This window comes from Mesoplodon bidens, assembly GCF_964165515.1.
Source record: "Mesoplodon bidens genome assembly, contig: HAP1_SCAFFOLD_205, whole genome shotgun sequence".
In the NCBI taxonomy this organism is placed as follows: domain Eukaryota; kingdom Metazoa; phylum Chordata; class Mammalia; order Artiodactyla; family Ziphiidae; genus Mesoplodon; species Mesoplodon bidens.
In genome coordinates this window covers 224330-245970 of record NW_027672037.1, presented here as the reverse complement: position 1 = coordinate 245970, position 21641 = coordinate 224330, and the positions used below count along the sequence as shown (strand labels likewise).

The window sequence follows — 21641 nt, the reverse complement described above, 5'->3', positions numbered from 1 at the left end:
ATCAGGAACGGGTTAGGTGCTTATTCATTTGCATGAATCATCACTTCTTATTTCCGTTTTTAGAGGATTTCCTCAAGACGCTTGTAATAGAAATACTTCCTCTGTCCCTTTCGTAAGTATCTAAATCTTTTTAAAAGCTAAATCAGTCTCTTGCCAGCATTACAACCCAGGAATGTTTATGTTAAGGACCTGAGAGCTATCTTTATCTCTCTGTCACCAGGGGAGTTTAGGCTAGGTGTTAGGCACTTTCCTCTGAGCTATAAGTACGTGCTTGTCCTAGAGATAGGAGAAGTTGTCTTTCTCCTTTGGATAAAGGGTATTAACTAGCATGGACAGCCACCGAGATGACCAGGTGAATTTAGGATGTACTCTGAAAGAATGTATGCCATTTTTATGGTGGTGTCAAGTCTATTCGCATGAGGCAAGTTCCCGTTTATCTTGAGAACCTGTATGCAACAGATTTTATCTGCTGAGCTATAAAAAAAAAAGGTGAGGTTGATTTCATTTGCACAAACATTAGTGGTTCACCTGTGGGTGCACAGCACAGTCTGGTTTAATGGTTATTCAACAGTAAAACCGTTTTCTTTCTCTCTACATTTGTGGAGAGGATTTTCTCGGTTGGCGAGAGATTTTTTATTTTTATTTTGTGTGTTCGTTAATTAATTAATTAATGAGACTGTGCTGCACAGCATGCGGGATCTTAGTTCCCCAACCAGGAGTCAAACACGTGCCCCCTGCAGTGGAAACTAGGAGTCTTCACCACTGGACCACCAGGGAAGTCCCTGGAGATTTTATTTTTACCTTTTCCCCTAGCAGCTTTTAAGGAACAGTTGGCCAAGAACACAGTTATATTATTTCACCCCTAGTGATAAATAGTGATAAATCATTACCCTTCTGATTCCATTTTTGAAAAATGATATTTTTACCTAACATAAACAGTATCCTGTATAAGAGGTAAGATCCCAGGTATCTGTTTTCTGTTTTCGGTTTGTGTGTACGTTCTGATTTTCGTACAGTTTTTAATGCGTTGGTTGTGTAATCTAAACAGCTACACTTTCTATTTTCTTTTCCTTCCGTGGGCAATATTAGTTTGTGTCATGGCTGGGCATTTATTGTATTCTAGGATTTGAATGAAAGTTGTAGCGTTTCAGTTAAGCGAACATGATACCCTCCTTCCCCTCTCCTGGTGGTGGGGGAATCTCAGATGTAACCCGAAATGTCCCAGGGCCGGGAAAGGACCAGGGAGCCTGGAGACCATCACACAGCCCCCACTTGAGGCCACACCTTTCCTTGATCCCTAACAGGAGTGAAGACAAATGGGCAATGGAGTCCCTGGTCCAGGCGGCACAGCCTCGCAGCACAGCAGCACTTGAGCGCCAGATGAGAAGGAGACATTTCATACGTTCACTATCTTGACGGCACGGAGACTTCTGGGAGGCTTCTGGAGTCCGGGTACTTGTCCCGTGCTCCTGGCGGGCTTTGGCAGGCGGACTTCGGGCGTCCGCCTGCGCAGGTGCGCCTCATGATTTGTGCGTGTTGGCGCACGCGCACCGTCGCCGCCCCGCCCTCGCTTCCTGTGCGTGCCGGGTCGTCGCTGGCCGTCGTTCCCCCGTCTTGGCCTCTTGCGGGCGAGCATTTCGGGGGCCTGCGGGGCGGTACGCTGTCCGGGCCGGCCGGCAGCCCGCGGGAGCGGGCTGTGCGGGCGAGGGTTCGCGTGGGCCGGGCGGAGGCTGGAACTGTGACCTCCGAGCTCGACCGCGGAGCCCGCGTTTGGGCCGGAGTGGCCGGGCGGCCGGCAGCGGTGCAGTGCCCGACCATGTGCAGCGCGGGGCCAAGCGAGGTCCCGGGAGGGACGTGGGCCCAGAGCCGGCTCCTCTGGCCCAGTGGTCTCGGGAGGCGGAGCGGAGGGACCCCGAGAGAGGAGCGCGCCCGAGGAGCAGCCCCCGGACCGGAGCCTCGGGAGCCCGGGGCCGGTGAGCGAGTCCCGACGGGGTAGGTGTTGCGTCTGCAGGCATGTAGTTGGTTGTGGAGCCTGCGGCCCTTGAAGAGCAGGGCTTGGGGTAGCCCGCCCCGGGCCCCGCGGTAGAGCCACCTGGAGGGTTTGACCGCTTCCCGGAGGTGGAGGGGCCGGGCTGGAGGACAGGGCTGGCTGCTCCGGATGGGGCTCCCCTGGGACTTGTGAGCTCTGGGTGTCCTGGGGGAGCAGGGTCCACAGGCTCTGCCGGGACGTGCTGCGTCCTCCCCTCCGTCCAACCCCGATCCTCCTCCTCGTCCTCCCCCTCCTGTCGCCGTCTCGGCATCTCGCACGTGTGTCTCAAGGCGCGTCAGCACCTTGGTTGTGTAATGTAAGCGTCCGCCGCCCCCCTGGGTTGTGCCCTGTGGAGTCGCCCAGTGTAATCGGTGCAGGATGAGTCTGCAGGGCTTTTGCCCTGCTGCCTCGGGTGAGGAAGGAAGCGATGGGGCCTGAGAAGGGAGATGACTTGTCCTAGACCCTCACCGGGTGTGCACGTGGGGTCGCTCACAGGACTCCAAACTCCTAGGGCAGGTGTTCTGTCCACTTAAAGTCAGCTTTAATAAAAGATGTTTTCGAGCGTCGCACTTAAGTTTGTAAAGTTTGTACAAATCATTGCAAGACTGAAACGCACCTGAGTGTGTCCCTTTATTCTGGGTATCCTGTGGATGTTGTGATCTAAGTTGTTAACAGACTGAGAAGAGATAAACTATAAGCGTTTTTTAATTTCATATTTAATGACGGAGGTTTATTTTAATAGGATTCAATGTACACTCGCTATGGAAAAATAAAGTATCCCCTCAGGTACCAGAGTCACGTGGGAGTTACAGACCTGAGGGTGGTTGCTCCCTCCTTATTCTCACAGGCCCTTCTGAAGGTGAAAGGACGGGTCTCCCACAGGTGTCTCTTGTGGAGCGCGGGGCGGGTGCTCGTGCACCCCGAGCCGCTTCAGTCGTAGCTTCACTGCCTGCGTTTTCCTTCTCCAGGTCCGCCTCCACTGTCACAGTCCTGCACGTTGTTCCAAGAGCAGCGGAAAATGAGTCAGCCTCTGGTGAGTTTTGCTGTTTACGTATTTACCTGCTGCTGTTCTTTTGTGATAACACCTTGGGAGGCGAATAGTTCAAAAGTTAAAATGGGAAAGTAGGAGTCGGTAAAAGATGTGGTTAGACAAAGTGTAGAGGAGCAGGTCAGCACCAAGTGTTTCTGGCAAGTTCTACGTGTAGATCCCAGGATCCTCTTAGAGCCACAGTACAAGCCTCGTGTTCTTGACATTTGTGGCAAAACACCATCCCTTGCTTGACTTATATGGTCCTGCCAAATCACTTTTGTTCTCGAGCGTTAAAAGGTTTCCCTAAGGATCCCGCTGTAGGCCGCGAGCCTTCCTGAGAGACAGCCCCTAACGTGTTGACGTTGGTGCCTTCCTTGTGCTTCCTGTAAGCCGAGAGCGTGCTGTCCAGGGAGCACTCAGTGCATATAAGTTGTCTGTTCAGTAGAACACCGTTGTCACATAGGTACATTGTTTTCAGTGCTCAGTCGAGGGATGCAATGAGGATCATCTGGAAGAACAGCCTTGTCACCCTTCCAGTAAACTGCGCTCTTTGTCTCTTACAATCTCAGAGGGTCGCGCTACACACCATGCAGTGAGGTCTCTGGCAAAGATTCTTGTTTCCCAGCTGAATTGTATCGTGCAGCCTGCGGTCTTGGTTCTGCCCCTCCACGGAACCTGATCCAGTTGAGGTGACCTGGCATCCAGCATACAAAGCAGTGGAGATTTGCCAGTCGTCACCGCAGACCACTGTCGCCTTGCCATCCGCAGAGTCTGCGCTGTTGGTTTCTGTGACAGATCTCTCCTTGCTGTCTTCCTGACTGACTCTGTCTTCCGCCCTCTGTGTGTGTTGTCGTTTCACCCTTGGTCCATGACTCTCCACCCCGTCTGATCTCACCCTCTGGTGCTTTTCACCTCCAGCTCTGTCAGTTCTCCCCCCTGGACCAGACAGATGCCTCCGTCCAGCCACTTGCCAGCATCTCTGTGGAGTTTGTCCAAAGGGCACCTCGGATGACTAGATCCAGTAGATCCAGAAATGATTATTTACAGCTCCCCTGCCCCTTGCCTTGTCCTGTTGTCTCTGGCGGCTCATCGTTGCATCATCCAGCCTGTCGCCTGCCCAGAAAAATGAGTTCATTCTAAAGTCCTTCTCCATCCTCTGTTACCACGTTGTAGTGTGAGGCTTGTTAATGTCGTCTTCTGAATGGTTTTTATTCGTTCTCCTTCATCCCATTCTTGCTACCATTAAAACAGCTTATCTGTTCATTTCTGTAGTTACAGAAACTTCTTTTCTGTGCCGCTACCTCTTTCCTCCAGCAGCTCAAGTGTATTCTCCACGCTGAGTATTTCTCCTAAAATATTAATCACAGCGTTTTGTCTGCATGTGGGAAGCACTTCAGAGGTTCCCTGGGTGACTGGACAAACGAGGTTGCCGTTCCGCGGAGCCAATAACCATCGAGCCCAGCACTGGGCGGAGGTCGTACCTCGCTGATGATGCGTTTGGATGGATCTGTGGGGTAAAATCCTGATCGGAGAGGCTTAGGAGAGAGGAGTGGAAGAACTGGGTTTGTTCTGGTCCCAACTTTTTCAAGACATTTTGCTGTGACAGGGAAAATAGAAACTGGACAGTAGCTGGGGTAGGAGCTGAGGTCCGGGGAGGATGTTGTGTTGTGTTGTGTTGTGTTGTGATGGGAGAAATAACAGTGGGAATGATCCAGTAGATGCGTGTGGGGGAGGGGAGAGCTGCTGCCCGTGGTCCTGGAGTGGGGAGGGGATGGCTGAGCAGGGTTGCAGTTGGGGAAGCCCTCCGATGGCTTCTCTGTTCTCAGGGAAGCAGCTGAAACAGAAGGCTTGCAGGGGCCTTCTCTTTGAGGGGAGAGCAGAGCTCTGGGGCCCAGCTCCATCGTGACCATCAGCACACACAGTCCAGCCAGCTGGGAAGACTGTACTTGCCTTCCCTGCCTGAAAAGCCATCTCCTTTCTTAAATGTGGGAGTAATTACTCTTTGGGGAGCCTATGTAATTACATGGGTGCTTCTCAGCTCAAAACGAATTGAGTGCCAGTTCTGGCCATGGACATTTTCTTCTCTGCTGATGGAAGGGTCCCCAGAGGAAGTGTCCTGCTTGCCTGGCTTTTGGCCTCGAGGACCCTTCACACCATCCAGTGTTGTGTCTTTTATCTTTGACATAAATATCAAATCTCTTCAGGTTGTGCATGTGATCTTAAGAAGCAATTCCCTGCTTCCAGGAGCTTCTGTTCTCCTCGGGAAAGGCACTTCACAGACGTAATTACAGGAGAGGACGGGAATCCTGCCCGTCGATACGTAGGGAACTCCAGAGTGCTGACAAAGCAGAGCCTGCTTTTATTTATTTTATTTATTTATTTATTTATTCATTTAAATTTTTTATTTGTTTACTATTTAACTTATTCAGTTTTGGCTGCGTTGGGTCTCTGTTGCTGCGCGCGGGCTTTGTTCTCTAGTTGTGGTGAGTGGGCGCTACTCTTCATGGCGGTGCGTGGGCTTCTCATTGCGGTGGCTTCTCTTATTGCGGAGCATGGCTTCTAGGCATGCGGGCTTCAGTAGTTGCGGGTCCCGGGCTCAGTAGTTGTGGTTCGCAGGCTCTAGAGCGCAGGCTCAGTAGTTGTGGTGCACGAGCTTAGTTGCTCCGCAGCACGTGGGATCTTCCCGGACCAGGGTTCCAACCCGTGTGCCCACCACTGGCAGGCGGATTCTCAACCAGTGTGCCACCAGGGAAGTCCGAGAGCCTGGTTTTAAATGCATTGTCAGAGCACGTGGCTCAGTGACTCGGGGAAGGGGGACGGCCCTCAAGTGCCCAGGACTTGGGTAGCTGCAGAGGTTGGCGAGGCTCTCAGAGCAGCGTGAGGTGGACTGGATGAGGCTCCTGAGGTGCTGGTAAGGACCTCCTTCCTTAGGATGTGGGCCTCCCGTCAGGAAGAGTGGGACGTGAAGGCAGGCAGACCCTGAGTTTGACTGAAGAGCCTCCCCTCTGTGCTGGTTTTGGTTTCTTCCTGTGGAGAAACTGAAACCTTGTAATTGGGACGGTGAGTCATCTGATCAAAAGATGTCATGTGTAGAGACTGTGGACGGCGTGAAACGCGGGGTGGGGTGCGGCGGGTCAAGTCAGGGGGACTCTGGGCTCCAGCGCGATGCCCGACAGGAAGGGGCGAGGCCGCGGCGTGTTCCCGCTCATCCTAGGCCCCGGTAAGCAGTATGGACGTTCCCTTGGGGTTTTTCTTTTTTTTTTTTTTTTTTTTTTTTTTTCTGTATGTGGGCCTCTCACTGTTGTGGCCTCTCCCATTGCGGAGCACAGGCTCCGGACGCGCAGGCCCAGCGGCCATGGCTCACAGACCCAGCCGCTCCGCGGCACGTGGGATCCTCCCGGGCCGGGGCACGAACCCCCGTCCCCCGCTTCAGCAGGCGGACTCTCAACCACTGCGCCACCAGGGAGGCCCTTGGGGTTTTTCTGAATCGTGAATGAGGTTGAGAGTATTGTCACGTGCTTAGAAGCCGTTACTTCTTTTTAATTGGTGGACAGTCTTTAGCGCAGCTTTAGGGTTATAGGAGAATCAGAATCGAGCAGACAGCGCTTTCCTATACCCGTCCCTCTGGGTTCCCTCCCTTGGTAACGTCTCTGGCCTGTGTGGCGCGTCATCTCAGTGATGAATCGGCATTGACACCTAATTCTCCCCTGGAGTCTGTAGTTTATATCAAGGCTCACTCTCTGTGTCCTACTGTTCAGGTTTGGACAGGTGTGATGACCTGCAGCCACCACTGCAGTGCCACCCAGAACCATTTCACTGCCCGAAACATCCCTGGGGGCCACCTTCCCTACCAGTGCCCCCAAGCCCCTGACAGCTGCTGGTCTTGTTACTCTCTGTGTTTTTTTGCCCTTTCGAGAATGTCACGTAGTTGGAGTCCTTCATTCTGTGGTCTTTTCAGACTGGTGTCTTTCTGTTTTTAAATGAAGGGCCTGTTCATGTCCACTGCCCGTCTTCCTGCCCCAATACTGTCTTGTTTTGTTTTGTTTTGTTCTGTTTTGTTTTCCTTGTCTTATTGGCTTTCAGAGTCATCTTAAATGTTTCTAATTTTTTCCAGTTGGGGTCCTGTTAGTAAACATTGTTTTCCAAGGTTTATTGTCATTTTCCTGTATTTTCCTGCATTGCTATATAATTCATTACTTTTTTTTACTTTGAGAGGTTGAATACCATGCATTTCAAAAGTTTCTCAAAATCAGCACATTTGTGTGGATAAGATTCCTAGTTGAAGAGCACCCTCCTTGGTCAGTACTGGGGTGCAGCTTCTTTGCGGGGGGAGGAATGCATCGGTCTCGTGGTTCCCTTTCTGTTGGGTCTCAGTTCCCCTTTCTGGTTCTGGGCACTGCATCAGCCACTCTCCTGGGATAGGCCAGGCAGGTGGGGTCCTCACTTCCTGGCTCCAGAAGTTGTGTATGTCTGAGAACACCTTTGTTTTTCCCTGAGGAGCAAGAGGACTCTTTTGGTTGGGGAGCGGCGTCCTAGGACTGCGGCCCTTGGGCCCCCACTGTTCTGTGTCATTTGGGCCCCAGCCATGCGTGGGAGGTCTCTGACACAGGGACGCAGCTGTTAAAGTCCTCTTGGGGTTGTGTCATTTACAATCCTCTGAGGAATACTCCTTTTCTTTAATGAAATTCCAGTGCTTAAGCTTTCTAGCCACAAAGGAATCTCAGAAAGGAAAGGAGACCGGTCCTCTCTGCCCCCAAGCAGGGGAGTGAGCCGACACTGTTAACCTAACAGTGAGAAAGTGGCTTGTGGGAAATGTGTAACCAGTTCTGAGTTCTGTGATTACAAGGCTGTCTGTGGAATCTTACTGTACCAAGGGGTCTTTTAAGACACATACATCATGGGTTGTTCCCTTGTGTTTTGAAACTAACCTAAAACCCCTAAATATTTGCAGTTCTGATTGCTTTCTTAATTTGTTATCCAGGTTTCCCGAAATCCATTTTCTTAAAGTTTAAAGTGCAAGAAGAGTGCAATTTTCTCATCTTCCCTTTACATAAAAGTGAATGTGGGGCCTCCCTGGTGGCGCAGTGGTTGAGAGTCCGCCTGCCGATGCAGGGGATACGGGTTCGTGCCCCGGTCTGGGAGGATCTCATATGCCGCGGAGCGGCTGGGCCCGTGAGCCATGGCCGCTGGGCCTGCGCGTCCGGAGCCTGTGCTCCGCAACGGGAGAGGCCACAACAGTGAGAGGCCCGCATACCGCAAAAAGAAAAAAAAAAAAAAAAAGTGAATGTGGTCAAGCCGCTTAACCCATCACCAAATAGAAAATCATCTGGAACGTTCACATTAATGCTCTTTTCAAGCAGGAATAGTGCGTATATTTTTATGCCCATTACCAGTGAAAACTATAATGTTTTCTTATTGTGCTGTTTTTTTCGCATCAGGCAAAATGACAAGCAATTAGAAAAGCCCCACAAATCACACATTTTGTGAAATTACAAATGCAAAACCGGAAAGTAGAAATAAGGTGCGCGTGATTCTACTTAGGCATTAAAATTAGAGTAGTTCATGGTCTGATCCCTCACTCTCTTGCATTTGGTAGTAACTTTCAGTGTGTGAACGAGTGGGCCCCCAGTCTTCATCCGGGCAGCCACAGATGTGACCAGCGACACCTGAATGGAATATGCGCAGAGCTTCTGGAAGACTTGCTGTCGATTTCTGAGCCAGGCTTCTCGAGGCTGAGCCGAGGCAGTTCTGCACAGACGCTTGTCTGCCTTGGGCGGCAACCAACTCTTTCCCCCGGCCCCCCTCATCCCCCCACCTCGTGTGTCCTATCAGCAGCTGGGCACCCTCAGCCTAACCAGGCCAGCAAAGCCTGGGTCCCAGACATCTCTGCATCTGGAGCTGGGGGTCAGGTGACCTGGCATCTCAGGGGACCTTGCTAACAGGACCCATCCTGCCTCTTCGATTGTTCCACATGAAGAACTTTGATTTGCAGTCAATGTCAGGAGTTTGTTGCCATCTGAAACGGCCTCTGAGCTTGGCATGGTCTTTTCCTTAACCTCCTCCACACCATTCCTTAGTTACACTGTGGCACGTGGGGTCTCAGTGTCCTGACCAGGGATTGAACCCAGGTACCCTGCATTGTAAGGCAGATTCTTTAACCCTGGACCACCAGGGAAGTCCCTACCCTTATGTTTTAACAGTTTTGGAGGTCTTCACAGAGATCTTGGATGGATTCACCTAACATCACCAGGTAAACTTCGTTTCAAAAGTAGTGCACCTCATTCCTCAAAACTTTTAAAGTAGAACTAATTATAAGATCCAGAAATTCCACTTCTGTGTATTTTTTCGGAAGAAAACAAAAACACTAGTTCAAAAAGACACATGCACCCCTATGTTCATTGAGCATTATTTATAATAGCCAGTGTATAGCAGCAACCTAAGTGTCCATCCATAGATGAATGGATAAAGAAGATGTGTCATATATACATATATATTTATATGTATACGTATATATATATATATATACACACATATATATGTATATGTATATATATATAACTGTACACACACACACAATGGACTATTAGCCAGAAAAAAAGAAAAGAAGAAGAAGAATGAGGGGCTTCCCTGTGGATGCAGTGGTTAAGAATCCGCCTGCCAGTGCAGGGGAAATGGGTTCAAGCCCTGGTCCGGGAAGATCCCACATGCCACGGAGCAGCTAAGCCCGTGTGCCACAACTATTGAGCCACGCTCTAGAGCCTGTGAGCCACAACTACTGAACCCATGTACCACAGCTACTGAAGCCCGCTCACCTAGAGCCCATGCTCTGCAACAAGCTAAGCAACCGCAATTAGAAGCCCATGCACCGCAAGGAAGAGAAATCCCCGCTCGCTGCAACTAGAAAAGAGGCTGCATGCAGCAACAAAAACCCAATGCAGCCAAAAGTAAAATAAATAAATTTTTAAAAATTAAAAAAAAATGAAATCTTGCCATTTTGTGGCAACATGGATGGAGCTAGAGTGTATTATGCTAAGTGCAATATGTCAGACAGAGAAAGACAAATACCATATGATCTCATTTGTATGTGTACTCTAAAAAACAAAACAAATGAACTAATGTCACTAAACAGAAACAGACTCATAGATACAGAGAACAAACAGGTGGTTGCCAGAAGAGGGTAGGTGGATGAGTGAAATAGGTGAGGGAGATTAAGAGGAACAGATAAGCAGTTAGAAAATAAATGAGTCATGGGAATGAACTATACAGCATGGGCAATACAGTCAATAGCATTATAACTTTGTACGGTGACGGATGGTAACTAGACCATAACTAGAGTTAATCTTGGTGATCATTTTCTAATGTACAGAAATATTGATATTATGCACCTGGAACTAACATAGTGTAGTAGGTCAGTTACACTTGAATTAAACTTTTTTAATTCAAACGAAAACAATAGTGTGCCTCGTTAACTAGAGATGCTTAGTCATACAGCAGTTCTCTAGAACGTATTCATCCTGTGTAACTGTAACTTTATACCCGTTGAACAACTCCCCATTCTCTCCTCCCCCACCCCTGACAATTTATGGGTGACTCTTTTAGATACCTCACCTCATATAAGTGGAAACACACATTTTTGTCCTTCTGTGACTGACTTATTTCACCTATCATAATGTGTTCTGTTTATATCCCCGTTGTCACAACTGGTAGGATTTCCTTCTAATAGGAAAGTCTGAATAATATCCTATGTATATACCCCATTTTCTTTATCCATTTCTCTGTGGATGAAAATTTGCATTTTTTTCCTACCTTGGCTCTGGTGAATAATGCTGTAATGACTATAGAGGTGCATGTATCTCTTCTAGATATTGATTTCCTTTTCTTTGAATATACAGGCTATATTATATTGTATTATATTGTATTACATTATATTCTATTACAGTTATTGTGCTTCCCGGATCTTGTGTTTTTCACAAATTGAAGGTTTGCGGCAACTCTTTGTTGAGCAAGTCTGTTGGCACTGTATTTCCAACAGTAGTTGCTCACTTCTTGTCTTTGGGTCATATTTTAGTAATTCTCACACTATTTCAAACCCTCCATCAGCAAAAAGGTTACTGCTCGCCGAAGGCTCAGATGATGGTTAGCATTTTTTAGCAGTAAAGTATTTTTAATTTTCTTTTTGTTTCGGCTGTGCTGCACACCACATCACGTGGGATCTCAGTTCCCCGACCAGGGATCAAACCTGCGCCCCCTGTAGGAAGGCGGATTCTTAACCACTGGACCACCAGGGAAGTCCCTAAAGTATTTTTTTAACATCTTTATTGGAGTATAATTGCTTTACAGCGTTGTGTTACTTTCTGCTGTATAACAAAGTGAATCAGTTGTATGTATACCTGTATCCCCATATCCCCTCCATCTTGCGTCTCCCTCCCACCCTCCCTTTCCCACCCCTCTAGGTGGACACAAAGCACTGAGCTGATCTCCCTGTGCTATGCGGCTGCTTCCCACTAGCTATCGGTTTTACATTTGGTAGTGTACACGTGTCCATGCCACTGTCTCGCTTCGTCCCAGCTTACCCTTCCCCCTCCCCGTGTCCTCAAGTGAATTCTCTATGTCTGCGTCTTTATTCCTGTCCTGCCACTAGGTTCATCAGAACCACTTTTTTTTTCCTTTGGTTTCCATCTCGCTTCGTCCCAGCTTACCCTTCCCCCTCCCTGTGTCCTCAAGTGCATTCTCTACGTCTGCATCTTTATTCCTGTCCTGCCACTAGGTTCATCAGAACCACTTTTTTTCCTTTGGATTCCATAAATATGTGTTAGCATACGGTATTTGTTTATCTCTTTCTGAGTTACTTCACTCTGTTTCACAGACTCTAGGTCCATCCACCTCACTACAAATAGTTCAATTTCGTTTGTTTTTATGGCTCAGTCAAATTCCATGGTATATATGTGCCCCATCTTCCTTATCCATTCATCTGTCAGTGGACGCTTAAGTTGCTTCCATGTCCTGGCTATTGTAAATAGTGCTGCAGTGAACATTGTGGTACGTGTCTCTTTTTGAATTATGGACTTCTCAGCGTATATGCCCAGGAGTGGCATTGCTGGATCATATGGTAGTTCTATTGTTAGTTGGGTTTTTTTTGTATAAATTTATGTATTTTTATCTATTCATTATTTTTGGCTGTGTTGGGTCTTTGTTGCTGTACGCGGGCTTTCTCTAATTGCAGCGAGCAGGTGCTTCAGTGTTGTGGTGCGCGGGCTTCTCATTGCGGTGGCTTCTCTTGTTGTGGAGCGCGGGCTCTAGGCATGCGGGCTTCAGTAGTTGTGGCATGCGGGCTCAGTGGGTGTGTCTCGCGGGCTCTAGAGTGCAGACTCAGTAGTTGTGGCACACGGGCTTAGTTGCCCTGCGGCATGTGGGATCTTCCCGGACCAGGGCTCGAACCCATGTCCCATGCATTGGGAGGAGGATTGTTAAACACTGCACCACCAGGGAAGCCCTATTTTCAGTTTTTTAAGGAACCTCCATACTGTTCTCCGTAGTGGCTGTATCAATGTACATTCCCACCAACAGTGCAGGGGGAGGGTTCCCTTTTCTCCACACCCTCTCCAGCATTTATTGTTTGTAGATTTTTTGGTGATGGCCATGCTGAGTGGTGTGAGCTGATACCTCACCGTAGTTGTGATTTGCCTTTCTCTAATGGTTAGTGTCATTGAGCATCCTTTCATGTGTTTGTTGGCAATCTTATATCTTCTTTGGAGAAATGTCCATTTAGGTCTTGTGTCCACTTTTGGATTGAGTTGTTTGTTTTTTTGATATTGAGCTGCGTGAGCCGCTTGTATATTTTGGAGATTAATCCTTTGTCAGTTGCTTCCTTTACAACTATTTTCTCCCACTCTGAGAGTTGTTTTTTTGTCTTATTTATGGTTTCCTTTCCTGTGGAAAAGCTTTTAAGTTTGAATAGGTCCCATTTGTTTATTTTTGTTTTTATTTCCATTTCTCTAGGAGGTGGGTCAAAAAGGATCTTGCTGTGATTTATGTCATAGAGTGTTCTGCCTGTGTTTTCCTCTATGAGTTAGACAGTGTCTGGCCTTACCTTTAGGCCTTCAATCCATTTTGAGTTTATTTTTGTGTTATGGTGTTAGTAGTGTTCTCATTTCATTCTTTTACAGGTAGCTGTCCAGTTTTCCCAGCGCCACTTATTGAAGAGGCTGTCTTTTCTCCATTGTATATTCTTGCCTCCTTCATCAAAGCTAAGGTGACCATATGTGCGTGGGCTTATCTCTGGGCTTTCTATCCTGTTCCATTGATCTATATTTCTCTTCCCCAAAGTATATTTCAATAAAGGTATGTACATTGTTTGTTTAGACACAAGGCTGTCACACACTTAACAGACTACAGTATAGTGTAAACAGAAGCTTTTCATGCACGGGTACACCAGAAATTTCATGTGACTCGCTTTATGGCGGTATTGGCTTCATTGCAGTGTTCTGGAACTGAAGCTGCAGTGTCTCTGAGCTGGGCCTGTACACCCAGAAGTGGGATTGCTGGATCATATGGAAATTTTATTTAAAAGATTTTGAGAAAACTACATACTGTTTTCCACAGTGCCTGCACAATGTTACATTCCTGCGTACAATATGCAAGGGTTACGATTTCTCTACCACCTTGACAACTCTTATCTTTAAAAAAAAATAAAAAATTGTAGGCATTCTAAGAGATGTGAGGTAGTATCTCATGATGATTTTGATTTGCATTTCCCAGATGATTAGTGACGTTGAGCACCTTTTCATGTACCTGGTGCTGTGTTACGTCTTTCTAACACACATACACACACACAGAGGGATAGAAGGAATCTTTTGGAAGTGATGAGTATATTATCGTGATGGTGGTGATGGTATCACAGGTGTGTGCATATGCCCAAACTCATCAAGTTATATACATTAAACATGGGCTAGATTTTGTATATCAGTTGTACGTAAATAAAGCCGTAAAAGCCCAGCAACAAGTGGTGTATTTCATGAGCCAGTGAAGCCCAGGTACATCTTGTCTCCTCTCCCAGGGGTGAACCCAAGCAGCCTTTGAACTTGGCTCACTTTCTGTTTCTTTAGTTTCCCCTTCTATTACTTTTGTGTTTCTCCTTTGTTCTCAGATTCCAGCTAAGTGGTTCCCCATTGGTGGCAGCAGTGGTTCTGAGTTTGGCTCTGTCGTTTGAAGACTTGATGGTCTCTAAAGGGATTAAGTTTCTACAGAACTGATCTCAGTTAGGTGAGAGGTAACAGAGGATCTAGTTTGTTAGTCTTTTCTTAGTCTTTTCTGTTTGTCTATTTGTCTACTTTGACAAGCTCAAATCAATTAAGAATCTCTTGCCCAATGGGATGAGAATGGCTCTTTAGTATCTAGACTGGTGAGTGTTTATTCCTGACCCAAGTCTAAGACTTAAAGCTGCAGGTAAAAGTTCCATTTCTCTGTATGTCTGTGTGTCTATAATTCAAAAAGGTCTTTACCTCTGACAGTGCGAATATGTAATGTTTTCCTACTTCTGGATCTATTAAAGTAGATTGTAGAGTCTGTTAAATTAAAGGGTTTCTGTCCTGATTGGCTTACAAAGATACAAATGTGCTTATAAAAATTATATATCCCTAAAATTCTCAGAGAGAAAGGAATTAGAACTTCTAATACTTTAAATGTGCTAGAAAAATATTCTTATTGAAATCAAGTCAGGGAATTCCCCAGCGGTCCAGTGGTTAGGACTCGGTGCTTTCACTGCCAGGGTCCAGGTTCAGTCCCTGGTCAGGAACCTAAGATCCAGCAAGCCCCTCGGTGCAGCCAAAAAAAAAAATCAACTCAGAAATTTAAAGACTTCAAGTTTACATAATTTAGGTAAATCTTTGACACATGAAGCTAGTTTAATATTTTTGGTTTAATAAAAAGTTATTCGTATCTTATTTATCAGTATTAGGCATACATTTAAAACAATTCTACTTGGGTGTGTTCTTCCTAAATTTATATAGGTGTGCCCATCAACTAAGCTCATATTACTTCTACTTAATGTTTAAGGTTATGAAAAATGTAAGTTTGTGTTTAACCACATTTAGTTTTTATTCTGACAAACTTTCTTTCAACAGTAACTATGTTTTCTACTGTGTTAGCTTGTCGATAAATTCCCAGATCTTCAGTTTACGTAAACCCTTGAACTGGTACTAAGTTGTGCTACTTACTGGATAATCATTGGATACCGAGGTCATTTGTAAGCAAGACAGAAACCTGAGGCATTGATTACTAAGCATAATCTCAAGTTATATGCTCTTGCTGCATATGTTTACTTGTTACCTAGAGGCTCTGTCTGTGGGTGTGTTAATGAATGTGTTTGTCTCTGCCACTTGAATAAGTTGTGTAAGGGATGTTTGTGGCTGTGTAAAGTTGTGTTATGTGTGTTCATGAGCTCTGCTAGCCTGAAATGCTGATGTGTGATGGGCAGTTGTCAATCATTCACTCCTAGTTTTCTTTGTGAAATGGAAGTAACTTTGGTTCAAAGTTAGTATTAATATACTATGAATGAGACTTGACCCATAGTGATGTTATCGGCTGGAACAGAACTCAGGTTCAGCTGCTCATCGCTCAGAAGTCAGTGTTCCAGAGACAAGGGTTGGTGGAAGAAGAAAGATGCTTTATTCAGGAAGCTGGCAACCTGGGAAGATGGTGGGCTAGTGTCCCCAATACCATCTCCCAGTTGCCAATGAGAGGGAAAAGGGGTTGATAGGGAAAAGACGGGAAGTCTCTGGGCTGTGCCGGTGGGGGCTCCATGCAGAGTAGCACAGTCAGCTCTGACCATCCTCTTGAAATTGGTCATGCAGCGGTGTGGTCAGTGTCATGTTGATTGTTTCAGGCACAGTTAATCTTCAATTCCAGTGTTGGTTTGTTCCCATTTCCTTGAGGCCAGTTCCTGGAATTGTGTAAGCCATTGGTTCAGGTCTGCTCAAGATGGAGCAGCTTGTGTCATAGCTCCAGTCTGATCATCATACAGTTAGCTTTCTCCTCTTGTAGTGGTTTTAGTATCTGCAAAACAAGTTAGGAGTGTGTGTCTGACACTGTTACTTACGTCCTTCGGGAGGAACTAAAGATTCTGTGACTGCTGTTGTCCTAATCAGTAACTGCTTGAACCTGTTCTTTGGTGACTCAGGGGAGGCCTGGGAGACTGCAGCTATTTTACAAACAAGAGGCAGGGGACATGGAAGGGCCCTGCATGGTCCTCCTTGGTTCCAGCAACCGAGAGGTACAACTTTGTATGCAAGATAATGCGATGTAGTTTTGTTTATTAACAGGAACAAAAATAGTTTGGTCCTAAAGTAAAATGACTGATTGTTCCAGCACCAGAAAGAGGATAGTGAAGGACACAACCTGAATGAGTATAGAAAGTTGTAGGAGACGGGTAGAAAGGGAATTTTATTTGTCTGAGCCGAAGGCAGCTCAGTTTTGATGTTTATTCCAGAGATTTTCAAAAAAGAGCTTATGGTTCTCTTAGTAGCAAATATTATATTGATGCAAAGCTGGAGTTTGGTTTTCTCTCTGTACAAATGATAAATTTTTTTCATGGAGTATTGGTCTCTTTAATAAGTGGTTGGAAAAGTTGTTCTCTAAATCTGCCTAAACAGCAGAGATTCTGTATCTCACTGGAAGAGGTTTCTGCACCTAGTTCTGAATTCATCCGGCCTTATTATTTTTTTGAAAATAAATGCACAGGGACTTCCCTGGTGGCTCCTTGGTGAAGAATCCGCCCGCCAGTGCAGGGCACACTGGTTCAAGCCCTGGTCCGGGAAGATCCCACGTGCTTTTAGAAACTAGAGCACGGAAAGACTAAGGTCATGTGAAATTTGAAACGCTAAATATTGTCATAGTGTTAAGCAGTTTGAAGATTGTTGGAAGAAATTATTTGTCATTCATTCAAGCAATAAACATTTGATGAATACTTGCAAAACATAAAAAACCTCTAGAGCCCGTGAGCCACAACTACTGGAATCGATGTGCCTAGATCCCATGCTCCGGAAGAAGAGAAGCCACCGCATGGAGACGCCGACACACCGCAATGAAGAGTCGCCCCCGCTCCACTGCAACTAGAGAAAGCCCACGTGCAACAACGAAGACCCAACGCAGACAAAAATAAATAAATATATAAATAAATGTATTGGGGGAAAAAAAGAAAGAAAATAAATGCACAACAAAATTTCTGCATTTCTGAGAAAGTTAAGCTTCCTTAAAACTGTGTTCCTTTTGGTCTGTTTTTTTTTTTTTTTTAAAGTCTACTGTCAGGAACTCCCTGGCACTTCAGCGGTTAGGATTCTGCGCTTCCACTGCTAGAGGCCTGTTTTCGATCCCTGATCAGGGAACTAAGATCCTGCAAGCTGCGTGGCGAGGCCGAAGAAACAGCCAAGACAAAATAATCATCTCTTGGCTGTTAAACAAAGTCAAGGACCTTTAGTTCCTCCTCAAGGGCTATTGGGTAATATTCTGAGCCACGTCCTTGGAGCTGTTTGGCAGAGACTGAAACCCCCAGCAGGTGGAAGAAGTTAACTGCATGTTGCCCACAAGCACGTAGACCCCAGACCAGTTGGAACCAGAAGGCTGATGATGTTGAGTCCCCGTTACCTCACCACTGACCAATCAGAAGAATGACCGTGAGCTGATCACGCACCCTGTAACCCTCTCTTCAACATGTAGCCCCTTTCTCTTTTCCCTGTATAGTCCTCAAGCAAAACTTCAGGAGGGGAGAGTTGGTTCTTCGGGACATGAGTCCACCTCTCTTCTGGACTGCCGGCTTCCTCAATAAAGCTATCTTTCCTTTTACCCAAAAGTTGTCTCTCAGTATTGGAGTCCTGAATGATGCAAGACCTGCCTCATCTTCTGTAGTTTTCTCTACATGAAAAATAATTGAGGACTATTTTTCAGAGTTAAGAAATGTGGTTGGATAATCACAACGCCATTAAGCAACACCTCGTTGGACAGCAAAGAGGCGAAGCCGACTGGTAATGACCACACACATCCTGACTGTGAGAAGACTTTCATCTTTATTGTAGTTCCCCAAAAGCTGCATCGCACGGTACTCTTGAACAATCTAAAATAACATACAAACATGCTGAGGCAAGTTAAAAAATTAGGACTGAATTCCCACAATTCAATAATGAGAACTAAAAAAATACAAATTTATGCTTACAAGAATTGGGAGGAAATACCCACTATGCTATAAGTAGAATGGAAATATTATGTAATAGATAAAATCAACAATCTCTCTTGAAAATGTGAGTAAAATTGTATATATGTGTAAATATACAACAGCTACAGTTCTCATCACAAAAGTTTGTAGTAATAAGATGTTTCAAAATGAAGACTATTTCAAAACTATTTAAAATAAATATATAAATATAAAATATAAAAATACAATAATTTTATAGGTGACATTTTCAAAATAAGCCAGTGAAACTTAAGTCATGAGTCATGACCCTGTGGCTGTAATTATATATATATATATATTTTTCTAATTATATATTTTAATGTTGTTCCCTCCTATTCTGAGCCGCTACACTCCACCTTCAAATGCTTCTAGACTGGGGCAAACAAGTGTATAAAAAATGGGACCTCCAATGTTCGTCTCAGGGGAGATGGAAATGAAATGATCTGAAAATTGAGGTGGTGCCTTCCAAAAGGGTGGAATCTGAATAAACCCTGTTTTCTTATTGTCCTGCCACAGACTCCTAGAAGCACGCCCCGCTCCTAGGAGTATAACACGAAAACTGGCCTCCGCTCATTCTAGAAGATGCTGGCTTCTTCTCGATGATCTGCACAAGAGGCTTCTCCCTTCCTTCTTCACGGCTGTCGTCAGTGTCTGGATTGACCTCTTGTTGAACATCCTCATCTCTCCTGGGCTCTGTGATCTGGAAGTAAGAGAAGGAGCAAGGATGTCAGATTTCAAAGTGGCAACTGTCCAGATATAAAGGTTTTCACATTCTTAGTCAATTCTAACCAGAATTGAGACTCATTTATGATTGGAGTTTTATCTCAAATTCTCCATTCTGAACCCCAGTCCTGAACCATTCATTGTTTTCAAGTGTGATTCTTGGACTTTGGTGACCCTGACTCCAAAAACTACTGAATACACCCAAGGTCAGGCCCAGTAATCTGCTTTATAGCCCAGACTCCAGGTGATTCTGCTCAGGGAGCTGGCATTTGGAGAATGCTGCTTTAGTCTTAACTCACCTTGGTCCTTTGGCACCACTTAAATTCTGAACTTGGAAGCACACTACAGACATCACTGACAAGTCAACATCGTGGACCAGGAGACCTGAGGCCGGATCCCTAACCCTAACCCTGCATCCTAATGTCTATGTTATTATTAAGTTTTCATTTATTTACTTATTTTCTTTCTTTTATTTTTGGCTGCATTGGGTCTCTGTTGCTGTGTGTGGGCTTTCTCTAGTTGTGGTGAGCGAGGACTACTCTCCGTTGCTTCTCCTGACGGCTTCTCTTGTTGCGGAGCACGGGCTCTAGGCGCACAGGCTGAGTAGTTGCGACTTGCAGGCTCTAGAACGCAGGCTCAGTAGTTGTGGCTCGTGGGCTCTAGAGCGCAGGCGCAGTAGTTGTGGCGCACGGGCTTAGTTGCTCCGCGGCATGTGGGGTCTTCCCAGACCAGCGCTCAAACCTGTGTGCCCTGCATTGGCAGGCGGTTTCTTAACCACTGTGCCAACAGGGAAGTCCCTGGATCCTAATGTTTAAATAATACTCAGCCCTAAACTTGGTTAGTGTTATGTGCTGAATGTTTGTGTCCCCCAAAATTCTTATGTTGAAATCTTAAAATCTTAACCCCTAGGGTGCTGGTCTTAGGAGGTGGGGTCTTTGGGAGGTTATTAGGTCATGGGGTAGAGCCCTCATGAATGAGATTATTGCCCTTGTAAAAGAGACCGTGCTGTGTTGTTTCTAAGCGACGCGGTCTGTAGTAGGGCAGGTTGAATGGACTAAGACAGCTAGCTTGCAAGATTTAAACCAAATGTTTGCTCAATCCTCTGCTCACATCTAGAACTCTAATGTGTCAATTGTAATAAGCCATGCTGAAGATGGCATTCCTTAACCTTCAGTCGTTGTGATAAACCCCCTTGACCATAAACGTGAGGGGGAAAAGGTGAATTGTACTAGAGGAATCATTGGTCCAGAAGTGGTGAGTCAGGGGGAATAAAGAGTCACAGGTGATCTGGCTATAGGCAATTTGAAAGTAAATTTGGATGAATATAAAGCTAGTCATAATTCATCTTTTCTTATTGAACGTGTGGGCTGTTCTATCTAATATCCTGTTTGTGGACATTTACTTTGTTGTAGATAAATGCTAGAACCCATAACCCTGAGGGATGTAAGGCCAAAAATGAATGAAAAAGAGAAACTGGAAACACAGTATATGGAAAAGAATCACCATCTCGTCAAAGCTGTTATTTGGACCCAATTGCTTTGGGTGAAATAACTTCAGTGAGACCCATGCGTCTGGGACAAACTGGTTTCCCCGAGGTCTGGTGCCCACGGGCCTCGCGGTGCTGGTGTCTGTGTGTGGCTGTCAGTCCGTGGCTGGCGCAGAGTCGGCACGTGGCTGTGTGCCTGGCTGGCCCCCTTCACAGCGTGAGAGGTGATGTGGGTCCAGCAGTGGGATTCCTCCGATTTCCTCAGTAGACAACACGTCATTCCACCTGCACCTTTGCGCACGCAGACCTACCTTTGCGCAGGCCGATGACCTCAGGCCTGCGTGGTCCTGGGGCCTCTGGGGCAAGAGGGCGCGATCTCTTCCCCACACCCAGAGCTCTGGATCAAAAGCCTGGATCTGGAAAGACAAACAGCCCCTGGCAATGAGGATGCCGCTGCCTCCCATTGCCCCGCCTCCGGTTCTTTCTCGTCTGTCCCCAAGTCCCAAACCGAGTCCCCCATGATCCCCACCTCCTCTCCGTCCCTCCCCCTCCCCGAGACCGCCACAGCCCACCCACCTGCTCGCACTCTTCCCGAGTGACCCATGTCTTCCAGCCCATGGAACGGATGAACTGGGAACGCAGTTTGTGGAACAAGGCATGCTGGGAGCTGTTCTTTCCATAGAGGAACGAAACGATGGCCTGCTTGGGGGCCTGGTTGTTCTCTTCCATGTCGCTGGCCACATAGCTGGGGAAAGACATCAGGTCGCTGTCATCAGGACAGGAAGGGCCTCCACTTGAGATCAGCTTCCCAGAAAAGAGGCAGGCTGAGCATCCTCACACGACCCACCCAGCCCTGCCCAGCATCACCGGGAGCTGCCCAGTCATCAAGGAGCCACTGCCAGGCAGGACCTTCAGAAGGGTGCCTCTCACACCTTGATGATGAGGACACGATCCAAACCCCCCGTTCCCTTCAACTTGTTTTATGTGCACACACCTCTCTTCCTATGTTGTAGGTACATGTACAGTTCCTGAGGGCAGGAGCTGATCTGATCTGTTTCTCCTAGCAAATGACACATTTAGGGCTTGGTTCATATTGATGCATGAATTCAACAGCCTTTTGTGAATCTCTGTTCCCACCACCTCATATTCC

The 21641-nt window shown here is 46.5% G+C and overlaps 1 protein-coding gene across 1 annotated transcript; it reads left to right on the top strand.

The window, feature by feature from the left end:
- The first annotated feature begins 1646 nt into the window (after positions 1 to 1646).
- Positions 1647 to 19464, top strand: LOC308610708 (uncharacterized protein). Its single transcript, XM_081259747.1, has 5 exons — positions 1647 to 1992; positions 2998 to 3062; positions 13226 to 13311; positions 14206 to 14321; positions 18799 to 19464. Exons 1-4 carry the CDS (start codon positions 1817 to 1819, stop codon positions 14266 to 14268), a joined length of 390 nt encoding a protein of 129 aa, XP_081115873.1. The 5' UTR covers positions 1647 to 1816; the 3' UTR covers positions 14269 to 14321; positions 18799 to 19464.
- The last annotated feature ends 2177 nt before the right edge of the window (positions 19465 to 21641 follow it).

Excerpts from the sequence above, each read along its gene's own strand:
- LOC308610708 (XM_081259747.1), top strand. The coding sequence starts at position 1,817 with ATGTGCAGCGCGGGGCCAAGCGAGGTCCCGGGAGGGACGTGGGCCCAG. Across the intron at positions 3,063-13,225 it reads GGAAAATGAGTCAGCCTCTG|GTAGCTGTCCAGTTTTCCCA; the intron begins GTGAGTTTTGCT and ends ATTCTTTTACAG. Across the intron at positions 13,312-14,205 it reads CCTCCTTCATCAAAGCTAAG|ATTCCAGCTAAGTGGTTCCC; the intron begins GTGACCATATGT and ends CTTTGTTCTCAG.